The sequence below is a fragment of the Perna viridis genome, chromosome 5 (genome assembly GCF_037379345.1).
Source record: "Perna viridis isolate PV_CMFRI_1.1 ecotype Kerala chromosome 5, ASM3737934v1, whole genome shotgun sequence".
Lineage (NCBI taxonomy): Eukaryota > Metazoa > Mollusca > Bivalvia > Mytilida > Mytilidae > Perna > Perna viridis.
The window spans coordinates 34,035,957-34,055,902 of record NC_142449.1 but is presented as its reverse complement, the minus strand read 5'-3'; the positions used below and the strand labels follow the sequence as shown (position 1 = coordinate 34,055,902).

General features: G+C 32.3%; 1 protein-coding gene across 4 annotated transcripts in view; it reads left to right on the top strand.

Annotated features, from left to right (window-relative positions):
* The window catches only part of LOC148617179 (uncharacterized), a 65,629-nt gene that overhangs the window by 16,715 nt on the left and 28,968 nt on the right, over positions 1 to 19,946 (top strand). Inside the window, exon 1 of one of the 4 annotated variants that reach the window (XM_088584639.1) lies at positions 10,216 to 10,256. The exons of 1 other annotated variant lie outside the window; for it this stretch is intronic. Coding sequence is in view for 1 of the 3 variants with exons in the window: in XM_088584635.1 (XP_088440761.1) it covers positions 13,873 to 13,902 (30 nt within the window). In the remaining 2 variants the exon portion in view is untranslated. Of the gene's footprint in view, positions 1 to 10,215; positions 10,257 to 11,133; positions 11,336 to 13,857; positions 13,903 to 19,946 lie in introns of those variants that run through there. 2 more of the 4 variants (XM_088584638.1, XM_088584635.1) reach the window with 2 other exon arrangements.

Below are 19,946 nucleotides of genomic sequence, written 5' to 3'. Positions count from 1 at the left end.
CAAGTGTGCATGTAATTCTGTTAAATTCCAGTTTTTATTTTCCTTTGAAGTTTTTACTTTCATGTACAGTTTTTAGGATTGACAATGTATGCATTTATTCAGGTAAAAAGGTGAAAATATTAATATGGAATACCTTCTGAAAAGTTGTGTCCATCCTTTACATGTCCCCCACTGGTTTTGAGATGAGAACTTCTTGCCAACCTCTATGCCTCTGCCTGACAATTGTTTCTTTTTAAGGAGGTAGACCTAGAGTAAGGGGCATAACTCATGAAATCAGTGATATGTTTGTATCATATTCAATTTCACCAAAGCCTCTCAAGCTTTCATTTGAAGCAGAATAAAATGAATCCATTGTACAAATACAATACAAACATTCCAGTGATTTTTAAGAGTTGTGTCCCTTACCCTAGGTCTATTTCCTCAAGCCACCTTATTAATAAGGTACCCCAAGAACAATACTACTTCCATGGTATATGTATATGTATTTGCAATCATGGTCAGTGTACAATGTATGTTCATGGCTTCCTTAGTTCATATTTGTCAATTCTGAATTTTAAAATTATGACAGTCTCACTTGACATTGTGTTCAATATCAATAAACGTGTATAATTTTTTTAAAAATTAGACAAGAGAGTATACCAAGTACTTGACTGGTAGCATATCTTAACTTTTTACCAGATGCCTTCATTTGTAAACTTGACAAGTTGCAGATGGATTTAAATTGGTTTCGTGTGAAGATACTATATGATTTAATGAATTTTAAAGTAGAAAGAGGATAGCTGTAATTAAAGAGATCTGTTGTCCTATTGTGGTTCTTTCTAGAGATCTCTGAGTACAAAGGTTTACACCCAGTAAATTTTGTAATGTTTTGTATACAATATTGGGTAGTTTAAATTGATATCTTTAAAATTGGATTTTGTTACAAGAAGTAACCCTTCTCCAATTGATTGCTAAATTAAAAACGTAGCCAGCTCTCTTTATGGTATTGTAGGGAAAAAGAATAGTCCATTACTAGAGTTGGTAATGCTGTTTCAACAAAAATCCCTTTTTTTTAAACTCCCTTTCTAACTCAAAGCTTTTTTTTAATTTCGAAAGAATGATACATGTACCCTTTATTTAGAAAGCTATTCTGTGAACTAATTCCCACTCGAAGTCTCTCTAGATTTGGAAATGATATTATGTCTATTCCGAAATGCATGTGATTCATAATGTTTCCTGAAGTGGTGATATTTAGGTATTGCTTGGAGACCGCTATCTATCCCTGTTGACTGTCGAGACTTTATGCTTTTCTGGTTCATCTTGTCCAATTTATTGAGTTTGTCAGTTTACATTTGGAAGCTTCAATTGTTTAATCTCATCCAAGTTATGGTATTGTCAGTTATTGCCTAGCTAATCAAATTTATAGAGATTGCCCCAGTGTTATGATACTTGTGTTTAGTAACTGAGTCAGATAAGGTTTATCCAATGTACTGTTGGCATTCTAGAGTTGCTCTGAAGTTGGAGGGTATCATTTTCATTGTCAAAGAAAAATATTCCAATGAATGTATTATTATGAAAGCTTAAGGTACCAGTACTTGATACATGCACAATCCGTTGAAGGTCCATAATATTGACTGCATGCACAATCCATTGAAGCTCCATAATATTGACTGTACATGCACAATCCGTTGAAGGTCCATAATATTGACTGTGCATCCACAATCCATTGAAGGTCCATAATATTGACTGTATGCACAATCCATTGAAGCTCCATAATATTGACTGTGCATGCACAATCTGTTGAAGGCCTATAATATGGACTGTGCATGCACAATCCATTGAAGGTCCATAATATTGACTGTTTTGGCTGTTTAATTTCACCCCCTGTTAGGGTTTTGTCTCTTTGACACATTCCCCATTTCCAGTTCCTTGTCTACCATATACTGATAATTGGTGGGTGCACTGAGTGGACACATGTTCTCTTTTAAGACTTATTTCTCAGTTTCCAAGGACATTGTTGGTAACTACAAATATCAACCAGAAAATGTTTAGCTGTTAAAGAAATGTACCTCCACCCCCCCTTGCAAAAATATTTATAGGCCTTTATTTACAGAGAATATCAGCACATGGTCACAGCATATGTTAGAACACTAGTCTGCAAAATCTAATTTTGAAATTTTAAGATGAATTTATGGTATGTTATAATCAACAGCTGATATGCTCAGATTTTTGGGTTTATTCCATTAAATTTCCCAGTTTTAATTTAAACCTGAGCCTTGAAATCAAAGTAAGGGTTTAGTTTTTACCGGGATTTTTATTTTTGTTCTTTGTATTACATGTAAACTGAATTCTGTAAAATCTAAAGAACCACAGACATTTTAACAGGACATAGGCTGTTTGTCCCATTCTGGTTCATATTTCTGGAAATTGTATTTGGATAGAGATGTTTTCCCCCATTATGGTTTTATTAAAGAGATATTTTCCCCCATTATGGTTTTATTAAAGAGATGTTTTCCCCCATGATGGTTTTATTAAAGAGGTATTTTTCCCCATGATGGTTTTATTAAAGATATTTTTCCCCATGATGGTTTTATTAAAGAGATATTTTCTCCCATGATGGTTTTATTACAAAGATATTTCCCCCCATGATGGTTTTATTACAGAGATATTTTCCCCCATTATGGTATTATTGGACACTCGTAAACAGTGAAAGCAAACTTACCTTGCATGTTTACTGGGTTGTGCTCTAATCATGACAATTATTTGAAACATAGCAAGGTATGCTTAAAAAGGTGTTATGTGACCTGTAATTAACTACTTCAAATGATGTAAAGGTGTTTATACCTGTAATTAGCTTCATCAAAGGTTTGAGATAAAAGAATTGTGTTCTTACGACTAATATGAATGCTAGTCTTCATGTCAGCTTTATTAATAGCTAAAGTATGTGTTCAGAATTGCCAATGAAATGTGAACATTTTACTGTGATTCACAATTTTGACGTGCATGTATTTTGAATGAAGTGGAAAACATGTATTTTCATGGATTTTCCTTTTAGATTTGTTTGTTGAGAATGATATCTTGGTTCTCTGCTTAAATTGACATGCTAGAAGACTCTTTATGATATGTTTCTATATGTACATGTTATGACCTCAGCTGAGTATACTCTATAAATGAATGTTCTTAAATCAGAAATTAAAAGACATGTATGGTATTCAGGAAGGATGTGAAGTATCACCTGTATGCGACCTTCAAAACATGTTAAAGTTTGGGGAACTTCAATGTTGAAAGCAAAATATAAAAGACAAGTTTCATAATTCTACTCAAATTGTCAGTTCTTTTGGAATTATGACAGATATATTGCTAGAAAACCAAACTTTCAGGCGAATTCTAGTTTTGAGTTATTGAAACTGGGTACATGCTCAGTATTAGTAGTCTAACTCTCTATACAGTCCATTCAAGATCACTATAAGTCACAATTCCTAGGATATGGTTTGACTGTAAAATATTTGAATCCTAGCAATTCAAATACAACAATGCAACAAATCTATATGTGCTAAGGCCAAAAAAAATAATAGTCTTGTTTCCTGCTACCAGCAAGAAAAATAGAGTAGATAAGTAGGGAAACCATTTTGTTTTTAAAAAAAAACTTTACAATGAGTTAATGGAGGAACGATCTAGACTTTAAGGGTGTTTTAGCCGAAATAACCATAAAATGTTTCGGGTAGGCACAACAGGGTAGCATGAAACAGACATATTATTCTTTTGGCCAACGCACAAATTTACATTCAATACACTGAAAGGTTAGCTGAGGACACTATACCATGCTATACTGGAAGATATCATCTGGTATATTTGACAAGTTGTATACTGGTTTTGTTTGTATTTATCATGTCTTTCTCCTTGTACTATCAGTCTCACAAGATAACTATGGGATGTTGTAAGATTGCTAAATCATCAAGAAAATGCCATGCACTAGGTTGAGCCTTTGTTTCTGATAGTGGTACAAGTACATGTTTACATATGTTCATGGTTTCTAATCTAATCTTTTATCCTGAAATTGCTGCATTAATTTTTGTATTTTTGATGATTGAGAGGTAATTCCTTTCTGTCTATGCTAGTGAAATTATTGTATGGTTATTTAGATTCTGACTTCTTCGTTTACGGTGGTAAGTACATTGTAGGTCATACTTAATACATGTACATTTTCAGAAGTACATACACATGCATTTATAAGTGGGTCATAAGTACATGTGATTTTATCTTTGGATTCAAGGATTTTTACCATTTCGATTTTTTACTTTTGCTGTGTGTAACTTCTGATTTTGCCAATTTTCGCTTGTCCATTGTTCGTAGTATCTCTTTTATCAATCTCCTGTGCAGAAGGTATATTAGCTATATCAAAATACCGCTGCCACACCCATCCTTTTATTGAAAATGAGTACAGTACACTGGAAACAGCTTTGTGGATTTGAAATGAGCAGTGCTCATGACCTGTGAATATGTTCAAATCCTTATATCAGAGCCTAATAGCTAGCAGAATGGTACTAGTGCAGTAAATCAGGAAGCAGTTAAACATCTGTGGTGGAGATTGCTCTAGTATCTCATTTTGTGATGACAATATATACATTCTAATGCACAAGTATTGATAATGAAGTCCCACATAGCTCATTTTGGGATTAGTTTCATCATATTGTGATGTGAGTACATGTACATATACACTAAAATATTTTAATAACTGAAAATTACAACACATATAAAAGCTTATTATTTTTCTCATCAACAGAATGTTTGAATAGATCAAAAGATAAACAACATTTACATTTTCAACTTTTCTCAAAATTAAAGTGTGACCATAATTTGAACTCGGAAATATATATATTTTGTACCTATATGACAATCCAGTTTATTGGCAGGACAGACAAATATTTAGGCTCAGATTGAATTTCTGAAAAGGAAAATTATGAGGTTATGTGGAGTTTAATACATGCTTTTCTATGTTTTGTTTGTAATTGAGCACACCTGTTGGTTTCTTACCTATAGCTGAAAACATCAAAGGGATCGTTTACAAGTGATTAGAATAGCAAAAGGTTGTTTCATTTCAAAACTTCATGTCACCTTTTTGATATGTTGTGAAACATACCAGAGTAATGTGGATTTGATGTTGTACAATTGCCATTCATGTTAAGGAATGCCACCCAAATAGACAATATGAGCAGAGTAGTGCAGTAGGAATTTTAGTCACATATTTACATAAATGGGAAGATGTATATTGTATCTAGGTAGAATGTTGTTTATTTATATGTCATAATGTCAAGGTCATTGCTTAACACTGCTTTCAATCTGAAGGACATGTCCCCAACTTGGCAAAATTTCCAAAATTTGCAGGAAGGAAATTGTAAGGTTGCTGATTCTATACTTCTAAATGAAAGTCAACTCACCATCCATGAAATTGTTTCAATTCCAATTTGTAATGTAATGACTAGTGTATCAACATGTATCAATGATATAAAATGTCAAAGTCCAAGGTTATTGTTTGGCCAAAATCAGAACATTATCAGGTGCAGATTCAAAAAAAGGTGTGCTGGAGGAAACCCTAGAATTTGTAAACAAAAAAATACATGAAATTTTTCACAATTCTACCCTCCAAAATGTTCTTGCCTCCTTTCACTTAGCCTTTAATTCTGTTCAGACCATCAGCCTTGATTTTATGTCAAAAGTACATGTTGCATGGCTATTTATACCTGTTTAAATATGCTCTGCCTATGTCTTCTAAAAATATGATTTTAATTGACTGGAAGGTGTTTATATATGCCAATAGTGTTTAAAAGAATTCGTTGTAACTACTTCATATGCATTGGAAAACAGCTTTTGGCATTACTTTTTTCCATAGACTACAGAAGAAACTACAGAATCAAGTCAAATTATGGAAATGAAGCCAACCACAAATGAATGTATTCAGTGAAGAAAGACATTTCTAATCTGGATGACTCACTTAACTCACAGTATGCCATATACAAGTTAGACAAATAGTCTGAACTCAAAATTTTTGGAATTTGTAATTTTTCATATAGAATTTTAATGCTTTTTGAAAGATCTTCAGCATGTACTAGAATAACCCAGTGACTTTGTTTTTGGTGTTGAAGTATATTGAACAATGAAATCCATTTTTCTGTTTTGACCCTTGACCTCAATATGTGGAGATATTTCTAAGGAACTGTCCAGAATGATTAATTGCTATCATCAGCTGTATCACTGAATGTTGTGGATTTATAATGATATTAAGTCTAGAGAAAACTGACCTGTTCTTTGAATAACAACCTGTAAGTCAAGTAGAGGTTTTCCTGGAGGTTTTGTAAAGGGATTAGAAAACCTTGGAATGCTTTACCCATGAACCCTCCCATGGGAAGGGGACTTTCACAAAACCAATGTAAAATTTGGAATTTGTGGGAGATTTTATGTGAAGTTTATACATTTTTTGCAACTAGATAATACAATTTTTACATAAAAAATGCTTTCACCTGAAAATATCCCACATGCAATGGTATCAATGAATGAGAATCTCCCACATTTGCTGTTTCAAAGGTTAACAGGTATCTGTTTATGTTTATTTGGTATTATAGAGGAGATTTACAAGGACAAAAATGACATGAAATAATTTAATGTTTATATTGTAGTCAAATTGCTAAAAACAAATATGGGTTGGATGTTGTTGTACTCGTTTACATATGGACTGGGCCTATATGTGCAAGTGTTTTATTCTGAGCTTTAGATAAAATACAAAGATAAAGGCCAACCCATGTGTAAATGAGTAGAAAGTACACTTGAAAGACTCCATCAACAAAAGTACACCTGAAAAAACGAGTCAATAAAAGTACACCTGAAAAAAACCTGAAAATTTACCTAATATAACAAAAAGGCTGGTATTGATACAGACCCTCTTACATCCCTAACTTAAACACTTGTACTGTTCATAGTTTATGCTACTAATGCATGATGACTCCCTGCTGTGATTATTTTCAATTCATAGATATGATTAATTAAATTACAGCACTAATTTTAGATGGAAGAAATACTTTTTATTGACATAGCTGTCAATTAAGCACAATATAGAATGCTTACACCATTGACAATGGGAAAATCTGTTTGGAAAATTAGGTGCAGCTTGATTATTGTTTTTGAAGCAAACTGATGGGAAAAGTTTTTTACCTGTGTTGTTGAAACTTTTTTTCTCACAATCCACAATAATTATCAACTAATCATTATGGCCTCGGGAATAGTAAATAATTTACATATCAAAGTGCTCTTTTGTTGAGATGTTTATGAAAATAAAGGCAAATGTATTAAATTGTGAAAAAAGCCTAATTCAGTGAAATCTATTTAAAAAAAGAATGATAGATTGTGAATGGTACTATAATGGATATTTTCAGGTATAGAATTGTTCATTATTTAACTCCGCATTTTTACATTGGTTCAGTTATCCTTATCGCAGTTTTGCAATTTTTTTTTTTTTTCGAAAATAAAAAAAATTGATGGGAATATGTGACCTTGTTTTTATCAACATGATCTAGGAGTAGATACAATTCAGATATGCAAATGAAATTCACAAACATTGCATGGTAGTTTGAGCAGTTTACATGGTACAGCTGACTTCAAAGGGTTGTTACCTGGCAGTACCTGTTCTTTACCTTTAGCTCCAGGTGTTTTGATGTGCCCAGAACGTAACAATGTTTTCATGGGAAAAAATGGGATCTTTGCTTAATGCACTTGAAAATTACAGTTTAATTCTCAAATTTTATTACTTCAGAAAGAGGGATGTTGTTGACAGTTTAGTAATAATGGAAGTGGAACTTTAGATATGCTCCTTACCGATATTGTTCGGAGATTATATTTTTTGCATGTACATTGTATTGCAGGTTAAATATTGTAGCACCTTATTCATATAACATTGTATATTGTTAGGGAAAATGTCTTCATTTGAAATTCAAATTACGATGAACATCATCAGCACTAAAAGGAAATGGTGCTTTTATGATAAATTGCATGGATAAATTACTAATCAAAAATGGTTGCAGCAGTTGCAATAAAGATGTTGGGGGAAGTTAGAGGTCAACTAATATCTTCAACAGATCATATGAAGCATGCCATATATTGGTTTCTTGAATGCAACATATTTCTCTATGCTAGCCACTTCCATGGTCTTGTGGTGGCATGTTTTGCCTTGAGTGCTGAAAGTGACATGTATATGTTCTATCCCACGTCATGCTTTTAAAAACATGTGGTATATAGGAGATAGAGTAACAACTGAGTCCTAGTGAGGTGGCATGCCTACTTGCAGGCTGTTGCTTCTGTGAAATTAGCATTTTTTTTATTCAAGTCTGCATCTAGGACAAAGCAGGGTCTATTCTCATCCTAAAATGGGTCAATACCTACAATAGGATGCAAAATTACAATCAGTCAACCAATTAACATAATCTCTGCTGCACAAGTCACACTAAAAACTAAATTACAAATCAGTGAATGACTTTTGGTTTAACATTGAAAAAAAGTTGTTTAAATTAAAAGAAATTGTTTCTTAAAGAAAACAGCCAGGGGAGGTTAATCTGTGTAGGACATAAATTTTGTCTATTCGCTTCTGCATTAATGTAATACATTGTGCCAAGTTCTATTGATATATCCAGAAAGCTTCACTGTTCAGAAGATTTATCAGAAAGCTCACTGTTCAGCAGATTTATCCAGAAAGATCACTGTTCAGGAGATTTATCCAGAAAGCTTGCTGTTCAGGAGATTTATCCAGAAAGATCACTGTTCAGGAGATTTATCCAGAAAGATCACTGTTTAGGAGATTTATCCAGAAAGCTTCACTGTTCAGGAGATTTATCCAGAAAGATCACTGTTCAGGAGATTTATCCAGAAAGCTCGCTGTTCAAGATATATCCAGAAAGGTCACTGTTCAGGAGATTTATCCAGAAAGGTCACTGTTCAGGAGATTTATCCAGAAAGCTCACTGTTCAGAAGATTTATCAAGAAAGCTCACGGTTCAGATTTTTCCAGAGAGCTCTCAGTTCATGATATTTATCTAGAGAGCTCATTGAAGGAGATTTGTCCAGAAAGCTCTCTGTTAGTGAGCTGTCTGATCAGGAGGCCTGTCCAAAGACATAAGAGCCTATGGTTACAGTGAGTCCCTTGACAGTAATTAACATGATGGTGATGGTATTTGCACCTTGAATGCATTAATACTGGTATAGCTGGACAATATATCATGAAAAATTCCAGAGCTGTGGGTTATAGTTGTACCTACTAGACTTCACTGGCTGATATTGATAAGAACCCACAGATTATACAAAAATAAAAAAAAATAATGTACAATTTACTGCAAATATGTTGTTTGAAGTAATAGTTTATGGAATATGCTGCTACTTGAAAGCAAGCACAGGGTCTCAACACCTTGAAAACCTCATTAAAATATTCTCTTTAAAAAGTCAGTGCAGGAGTGATGCATTCATGTTGGAAATTCTCTAAATTCCTTCATATTTCTAATACATATCCAGTCTTAGTTTGTACTTTTGCGATTAAATTTATATAGTTGTGTATAAAATGGCCACTTTGCAAGAGTTACTGTTCTTGATTTTGATTGATATAGTTGATTTTTGTGTAGTTTTATAAAAAATACAGATCTAGACACAGGAAGGACTCTCATTTCATAAACAAAGCATATGTAGACAAAAAAGCATCATTTCAACGACATGTTGGGATTTTCTACCCCAAGAATCACCTCTACCATAGGCAGTGGCTGAATTTTATACTGACTGATACTTAATAAGACTACAGGTATGTACAAATTTCTTTTTAGTACATTGTCCAGAATGAATGCCACACTTTGAATTAAACAAACAAAGCAAATTGGTCAGCCCTATCGTCACTGTTTATCAGAAAATTCCAATTAAAATTCTTTATCAGCAAAAATCTTAATCTATATATCAATTGAAATGAAAATTTTACTTATTTATGAATTTTAAATGACAGTTTGACAATTTGTATACATTTTCCTTCTATTGTTGGTATGTAAGAAAAATTGACACTGAAAGGAAGGGCCAATATTTATGAATGAATGAATTTAGTCCTCATTTATTAAACTTATCCCTATCTTAAGCTGGGTTTGTTTGACCTGAATATTTTAAATAATTGAACCTAGATATTAGGTAAATATATGTGATTCAAGTTTGTTTACCTCTATATTACACAATGAAAACTTTGCATGATGAATAGATGAATATGCTGTGAGTCTTTTTTAATTTGATTTTATTGTACATACCATTTACAAAGGTTGAATTTTTTTTATGAATTTCAAGTTCAGATTTTATTTTATAATGATAAATCTTTGATTTAAGCATCATTACTATCTAGAAAAGGAAGATGTTGAAACCAAGTGATGTGGAATTTATTCAATACAAAAAAATATTCAAGTAAAAATTTTGGAATTTCCAGTCCTATTCCTAAGGGCTGCTATCCCTAAATCAATGACATGAAAATTTTTTTGAAAAGAAATCATAAATAATGAAGTTACAATGTTTTGTAATATCGCATTGTCAGAAGTTGTGCTGAATTTTGCGCTTACGACAGCTACTGTTTCCAAGCCTGCCATTACAAGGTGTCTGTAAACCTAGAAAATGGAAACAATTCTAAGATATTTTGATTTTATGTACAAACCACTATGAAAGTGATAGTATAGCACAGAATGGCGACAGAAAGGGGGGCAGTCATAAGTTAATGTTTATTTATGTTTAGATAGAACAAAAATATCATATATCAAAGAAACCATGGCAGTGGAATGCACTTAGAGGTGCAAATATCACTTGAACTAATGTTGTTTTTTATGCAGGGTAATAAATCTTCATCACTCTTCAGAGCACTGATAGAAATTCGGTTGATTGGAAGATAAATAATTAGAAATTTATCTCTCTATTTCATGTTTTTTTGAAATATCATTCATTGCTTCTTTTCAATTTTGTGATCATTATCCTGTCTTGGTATAGACGAATGCCTATATTTTTTGTTTACACATTTTTTTTCCACCCTTATTATGAACAAACAACACTTGTGATTAACAACATACTTCATGGCTTTATAGATAAACAACATATGTCAAAGTATATCATTTTCCCCTTCACCTCGGGAGAAGGAAGTTCTTGTTCTTCACCTGTGTGTACAGACTATTTTGTGGTTTTTAGGATTATTATCTGGTGTTTATTGTGTAATATTGGATAATAGGGGTGAACCCCAATAGATTTGGAGGATTAATACTTAGGAAGTTTTTCGCAAGACTACTTATAGAAAAACTTTTTGGATTAAACTGAAAGTAAGTTTATTGTGATCGTATTTATTTCAAATGAATGTGGTTTGTTGAATATTTAAGTAGCATTCCAGCTTAGAATCATGCAAACTGTGATTCATGGGTGAAAAGCCTACTTATTTTTATTTTTGATATTGTTTGAAATGCCTCGGTAAACAGAAATTAACATTCCGTTTTTTAGATAACCTGTGTTCTTGGGAGATAAAAATTATATAGAATGCACTGTATATTTCAAAATTAAGGGAGACAACTCTGTAAATGACACTTAAATACAATAGAATCTATTAGATTTTCAATGTTGATTATCTCCTAAGAGCAGACAGACTTGAATGAATAATTACACATTTGATATTATAGACCCATAAATCAACACAATATCAAAAATAAAAATATGTAGCCTTTTTTGAGGTGTGTCACATTTTACAGAATTTGCATGATTCTTATGAAGACTACTTCTTAAAGTCAGGAGAAACTGGTTCCCCAGAGTATGGTGGGTATCTGGTTCCTAAAGGAATCAGGTAATGGACTCTTGAACTGTCAAGGACTTACATTTTGTGTAGATTTTAATCTAGCAATATTAGGCATCTATTTGAATTTTTGCATTCATTATTTTCCCACAAAGGAAGTATTGGAGAATGTAGGTTTCAGTGTGACCTCTGTCCCTCTGTCTGATCTAACGTTGTCCAATCTCTTTTATTATACTTGTTGGATTCTCATGAATTCATATAAGAGGATGTGTTTATTGCCAGAAATTTCTGTTTGGATAAGTGAGGGTTTTCTTGTTGTTCATTGAAGACCATAATGGGTGGCCTTGAACTACGTCTTTTCATCCCAATGGGGTTGATGTCTCTTATACATACTCACCATAATCATTTTCCTTATAGTAGATAGTTTGTTGATCATAATATGCACTGAATTAATGTGTTTGTTTTAGATTGGTAGGAGAGTGAATGAAAAGAAGTACTTTGCTTGCAGCTGGTTAAATTCAAACATAATAAAAACCTAACACTCTGGATGAATCAATATATTTACAGCTTAGTCATTTATATTGTTCACTGTATGGAAGATATTTATCTCTTATCTATATTTCCCAAAGTACATGCAATCATAACAGGTTTTATCAAATATCCCAGACCCTGTGTATATGTTCAAGTGTCAAAATTACTTAATTGCTTTGAAAATAAGGTAATAATTTACTGTAAATAGGACTTAATAAAGCTATTAGAATTGACCCCTAGGTCATTAGCATCTCATTTTACTGACAAAAATAAAGTGTTCCTTTGATAATGGAATGCAAATTAGGTGGAAAAATTCCACTGTGGCACTTGAAGATCTGTATTATATGCAATTGGCTGCATGATTTTAGAAACGTGAAATGTTGTAGTCATACTTGTACTCAGTTTGAGTAATGGCATTATTATTTTTGGAAGTGTCATGTTTATAAATATGAAATACTTTTATTTTTGGCTTTCTATTTTTAGGAGTTGAAACTAAGTTGGTTAGTTGGCTTTATATTCATACAGGTACATGTAGCTGTCCATTGAAATCTGAGCTTTTGTTGGAAGTTGAACTTTCTCATTAAATCTTGATTTAATGCACTATTTTAACCCACTATTTTGTTTGAAGTTCCTGTACCAAATCAGGACCATTCCAGTACCAGCTGCTCTAGTGGGGTAATATCTATTTTGCCAGATTTATTTTGGACTTGACTTGATTATGAATCGGATTAGTGTACTGTAATTTTGCTGTTACCCTTATTCATTACTTACTTTCAAAATGATCTTTTTTTAAGTCTTTGACTTCTTAAGGCTTAAATGAAATAAGTGGATGTTTCCAGTTACCTTAGCAACCTCATTTCAAATATGAAAGTTTAAATGGGCATATTTCAAATTTGAAATGTGATTGCCCTATGTGCACTGGTTATGGTCATAAAATGATGGACATTTCTTCACAATTGGTGTTTGTGTGTTTTTTTTTTTTAAAGTATTATATCATAATATGTTACCCTGACTCACCTTGAACAGAAGTAAATTTTGATGAATGGCTCTCGAAAGAAATAATTCCATACTTTAAACATGAACATTTATCTTAATCATTGCTGTATTTGGAAAAACAGGATCATAATGTTCAGAATTGGAATAATGGCTTATTAGAAAAATGGATGGAAATTTCTCTTATAGGTTGTACAGATCAGGCAAAAGATTCATGAATCACAAACAAATCGGTAAAATCTGACATAGATTGATTCAATGCTGGTATTTACATTGTGAATGAAATCAGCTTCAGCAACAGTGACATCATACGTAAAAGATTGATATGTGATAGGAGAGATACTTCATGATGCAAATGGATTCATTCATCATGACTTCTTCCATATCTAGTTACAGAGTCAGTTTGATTAATTTGTTCTGGATTCCTAGAGTTGACATGTTCACTTTGGCTTCTAGTAGCAGTAAAACCATTGTTTACTGGAGGGAGTCTCCTTCTCTCAAACAAGGACTGAAGGGTTTTGGTTTAAATTGAATGCGCCTGCTTCTAGGGAAATGGAGTGGTTTTACAGTCAAAATATACCGGTAACTGAATTATTTTCTTGCTGTGGTATTAATACAAAATAAGTAGGTTCAGTAGCTTTTGTTTTACATGCAAAACTTTTTCATTACACTCCCTTTTCTGATTTTCCCTCAAAGTGAGCATAAAATAGAACTTTCACTTGTCCAATTCCTTTCCAAGCAACTTCTAATCAAGGAGACATTGCTTTTAAAAAAAAGCTTTTTGCCTGTCCATCTGTTACTCCTTTACAGGTTAAAGTTGTTTTGAAGGTTTTTTGTTTGAAGATTGTTTAAAATGTCACAAAACTAAGTAAACATGACAATCTGGATATTATGAATGCAATTTTACAGTTGTGATGTGGTTAATTGTCCAGTGGACTTTAGTGTGGATGCTACTCCATCAATCCTGTTGACCTTTGGCTCTATCTCAGGTCATTTAAGGAAGTTCTTATATAACTATTGAGCATGGAAGAATACCCTTGTCTTATCAAATGGCAGTATGCAGACCTATATGAGATAAATATATAGGTTTTTCTGTCACTTACTATCATTTTTGCCATCTTATTTTTTGTCATTTATAGCAAGGTAAATAGATTTACTGTAAGTCTTGATTTAGAGAATTGATTTCAGGAAATATGTCATGCTAACATCAATAAATGTACAATTTGCATGTTCCCAAGGTTGTCTTTTCCAACCGTTCTCATAGTGAACACATTTATAATCCTATGGGACTCAGAAGACATTACTCTCTGAAAAATGAGAGGGAAATGTGTTTTGCTTCACCATGCTTTTGTTGCAGATCCTTGAACAAGATTTATTTGTTTTGTCTGATTTATTTCAGTTAAAATATTGTCTAATCGTTGCCATCAGCAAATGGTAACTCTTGTCTGTTTTGGGGATTGCCTTGATGCCAGCTGATTTTTTCATGTTTACTTTGAGATCTTCAGAAATTCTTTGATAGTGTATCAGAAGTTGTTAAATCTGGCTGTATTTTCTTTGATGTTCCCTGTATCTATGGTTTGTAAGTTATCTCAGTTATGTCAAGTTCAACATGATATGATCAAGGTCAGTTGTAAAATATTATCTGTCTTTTTTGGATCGGGGAGCATGGAATTGGAATATTTTGTACAAATATAATATTTAAGGCTTTTTGATTGAAATGGTATGGATTTTTTTTTACCTCGTCAATAAAAATTTTATAATGAAATGATGTTGTCAGTGTATTTGTAAACAGTTGATTTCCACTTAATAAATAATTGGAATGGTTTTCTCTAACTATTAGCCTATTTCAAGTTTGTTTAATAAGACCGAACAGAATTCACACGTAAATTATAAATTACTTCCAATTTTATTTATGAACAATTGTTATTCCAATAAAAGTGGTATTTCTATTTTGAAAAATTCTGACAATTTTTGTTTTGTTTTGACTTATAGTTATTTTGCATTAATTATGTCTGTCCCACATTTTTGTACAGACCTAAGTTGATCACCAATTAGCTCACTGGGAACTAAGGATAAGAAGCTTACATAGATCATTAGGCTCTCTGCTTACATACTGTGAGACCAGACATCATTAATTAACACCTTTAATACAAGGGATAGGGGTAATCTATTGTTGAGATGAAGGGCAAAGTAATATGAAATATTTGACAGGGGGTGGATTATCTATGGCTCAGAGTAAACATACCAGTTTTGTGTTGCTCTCCAGATACGAAACTGCTTCTTGTTAGAGATATAAGATTAAGACATTAAAGAGAGCTTAAGCATATGTTTTTTTTCCAGTAAATGTGGATTTTTGATGCATAAGATTCATGTCATTTATCGTGAAGTTTCACAAATTGAACATGCAGTTGTTCACGTATACATGTAACTTTTTCAATGTACTTTCGACTTCATGAATGGATTTTAATATAAGTTAAATAGGTATGTTTTTAAAAGCACTCTGCATGCTAATCTGGAATGTTTTTTTCTTGACCTATTTCTGAAAGATACTTGTGTGTTTTAGTATTATGCAGTGTCACTTGCAGTAATAAGGTATATATATTTAACAAGATTGCTGAGCATAGTTGATGCAATTTGAAATGAAGTGTCTTTGGAAGTCCAATAACTCCATTAAAGTTTGGAATATTAGAATCAGCCAGGTACTACAAACAGGGGCAGATTCAGGTGGGGGCATGGCGAGTGTGCACCCCCCCCCCTAAAATTTGCAAAGCATGGGTTATCAGGGGTAGATTTAGGCGGTTTTAGGTTGAAACTTTAATTTCTCGCTAATTTTACCACAAAAGATATCTACGTTGTACCCACTCTAGAAGAATATTTCATAAAATTAACCTAAAAAAAGTTTTTGCCTCGCTGCACTCGGCGAAATTTTAACTGTGCACCCTCTAACCTAAAATCCTGGATCTGCCCCTGACAAATGCTATTTATGTTGAGCTTTAGTTTTAGAAGAGTTGGGTTTTCATTTGTTTCAACGAGTTTACAATTTTTTATGGTTTGCAATAATTTATTTGTTACAACTTTATTGTGTACCAAACCTGATGGTTTACAATATAATCCGTTTGTTGCAGTGTATGTATGAACCTTTCTTGATGATTTGTAATGTAATCTATTTGTTCCAATATTTGATGTGTATGAATCTTGTTGGTTTGTAATACAATCCTGGTCTTACTTTCAAAGGGAATATCATCTAACTCAACTATGTCCACTTATCAACTGTTTAGGTTCTTAATATTTTTAGAATTTTTTTCTGTTTTTAATTAAATGCTATTAATAATTATTGCATGAGTGCTCTACAAGAACAAAATAATACTGTTTGAACAAACGCATACTAACTGTTTGAAATCTGAGAAGAATACTTATAAGGAGACATGAAATTGATTCTGAAGTGCTGGTGTCGTGTGACAGTCGTGACAAATTTTATGTTCTGATCAGGTGCCATTCTAATTTGTAAATTTCAAATGCAACAAGATAATTTTGTAGTGAGATGTACCATCTAAAAGTGTTAGGTTACATAGCAAATTTAGATACTGCTCCTAATGATCATCAGGCAAAACCTTAAAAATTGTTGCATGTTTTATTTTTTTTGCAAGATGGTTTTGTTTTGACAGGAAATAAAACCATACATTTTTATTATTAAAATGGGGTTTTATTAGGTTTTAGATAATTCTAAAAGGTCTATTTTTATTTAATTCTACTGCTCAAAACAAACCATATCCAATTTTAATAAGGTGATGGTTCTAATCAAGAAAATTTATATGTAGACAATTGTCCAGTTGTATAAATGCTATTATACAAAAAATTGTGCCAGTAACTGCCTCATTATTAACTTGAGAAGTACTGCAATGACTTCTCTTTATTGGAATTTTACTACTGCTTTATTTTGTGCATAGTGATTGGATTAACATTTGCATATTATGTTAAATGGGGGTTAATTGATATTTTAATAATTAATTGGAAATAGTTGTAAAATATGAGGAAGTGGGAAAAGGTGAAGTTTGCATAGCCTCATCTATCAATTAGAACATCCCTATTTATCAAACAGGTTTGATTGCTTTCAGAGACTAAGTAACAAAGTAGCTTCTGTAATGGTCTGTAATTGGTTAAAGGGAAATAACTCAAAGTCTAGTCATTAGAAAGTCACTTACATTATAACAAGGTAAATTGATTTTGGATCGCATTGAATTAGTTAAATTTGTCTTCTGAATTAAATTTCCGGAAAGAAAGGAAAAAAAGTAATTTAAACCTTATTTTTCTATTTTAAGGTATTGGACTAGTACAAATGTACTAACAAGTCTGTGTAGCGATGGATATTTTCATGGCTGTTTTTTGTTGCTGCTATTTTAGCTGTCTGACCTGTAAAATGAAATTAAGGAGGTAGACCATGGGTAAGGGACATAACTCACGAAGTCATTGATATGTTTGTATCATATTCAATTTCACCAAAGGCTATCGAGCTTTCATTTGACATAGAATGAAATTAATGTAAGTTACTTTGATGCTTACACGAGATTGATGTCAAATGCTGAATACAAACATTCTGATGATTTGCAAGAGTTGTGTTGCTTACCCTAGGTCTACCTCCTTAAAGTGTCAAATATATTTTCTTTGAAGAACATTATAATATAATTAGAGGAATGATTTTGAATTTAAAACTGCATGAAAGCAGGTTATTCACAAAAAAAACATTGAAAAAGATGGCCTGAAAATTTCTTGTGAACAGTAAATCCATGCACAAGAAAAAACTGATGGAGACTTATTCTATTTTTTATTCATTTATATTAGAATTTTATCCACATATCTGAATTACAAAATTTCTTATATACAGAACCCTTTTTGTAACCCCATGACTCTTCTAGACTAATTATTTGAAAACACCAAAGTTATAAACCACTCAAAGTCATGTTTAGTACTTACAATAATCAAAGGAAATTTTAGGATGTAGTATCCTATAAATGCATGTTTAATGCTTTGTAATTTTGGGACAAGCTACTTGACATGAATTTAACATTCAGGAAATTTAATTTCCCCTTTTATTTAGCTCTTAACTGAACTTTAAAAAAAAACTGTTATGGATAATTTTTCAGTTGAATTCTGCATTATTATTTGGGGGATATATATGAAAGGGGTGTCTGTCCATTTTTTTTCCCCTATATACTAGGGGGGGGGGTATCTCTTATCCGTTACTCCTCTTACACCACTGAAATGCTGTTAATGAAACTTTATTACATTTGTATATATTCCTATTGTGCACCTCCTATTTTAGATTTTGAAGTTAAATGATGCATGTTATCATATTGGGCAGTCAGTGTATCAAGTTTTCTCTGCATTAATCTCAGTTTTTCTAGTCTGGATAATCTGACAGTCAATCTATTTATCCTAAAACTAAGGTCATATAGATCTATTGAACATTGTATAACTTTTTTGATTCATGAAACTGATTTGTTCATCGTGTCATAATTTTCCTTTCCTCTTTTGTCTACCCCAGACTTGACTTTTTATGAGCAACTTGGCGGGTGTTTCTAGAAAAGCAGAGGATGCTTACCCTACCACTACACCTGGTCCATGCTCCCAGTTTTTAGTTGAGTCCGAGTTGCTCATTTGCTTTTATTACTTTGTATGTATTATTTTAGTTACTTAATGTTCTTTGTTGTGTATGTCTGTTTTCCATGTTTAGTTTTTGTCCCTGGATTAATTTATTTCCGCTAGAACCTTGGTTCCATTGATTACTTTTTTCACTTTTGGTAAACATACAGTACCTTGAGTTTGGAATGCAAACTAGCCAACCTATCTAAGACCTACTAATTTTATGAAGCCTTGGTTAAGATTTGAAAAGTTAACATAATTTTAAAGCAGAACAGTTTCCCACAATTGATTTTATGAGTTCAAAGTTCAAACTTATATCCTGTAGACCAACATATATACCCTCATTATTCACTAAGGGTGGCATTTATATGACCAGTCATTAACAAGCTGACTTCAGTCATTTCAACACTTAAATATTTTGTTTTTATGTACCAGTACATGACATCAGTGTCATGTTTTATGTTTAGATGATCAGAGTTTTCTCCCCTGAAGCACTTTTAATCACCTGCCAGAAAAAAAACCAGTATGGCAACAATGCAACATTATTTGTTCCTGAGTGAACATTATATTCATTGTTAAGGTAATATTAATTATCACATTTAAATTAATTTTGCATTTTTAATATCCTTCTGTATTTTTTCAAATGACGAAAGTGTCAAAGGAGTGAGTAGTATGGTTGGATTAATAATTTAATTACAGTACTGTACAACTTAATTGATGTGATATACATTCATGTTTTTAAAATGTTTGTGCATTTGATTTTATTTGCTTTATGTCGAGCATTCAATGAAATGTGAATAGGGAAATTCAAATAGTGGTAAAGACTAATTATTTTGCATCATTTGTGATCAATTTTCTCAGGAAATGCTTCAGAAAAGTGCATCCGTCATGCAATAAATTGAGTTAATCAACACTATTGATTGTACAATTGCATTTTATTTCGTTGGATTGCCATCAGCTGTTTTGGGGTGAGAGAATATGGTTAT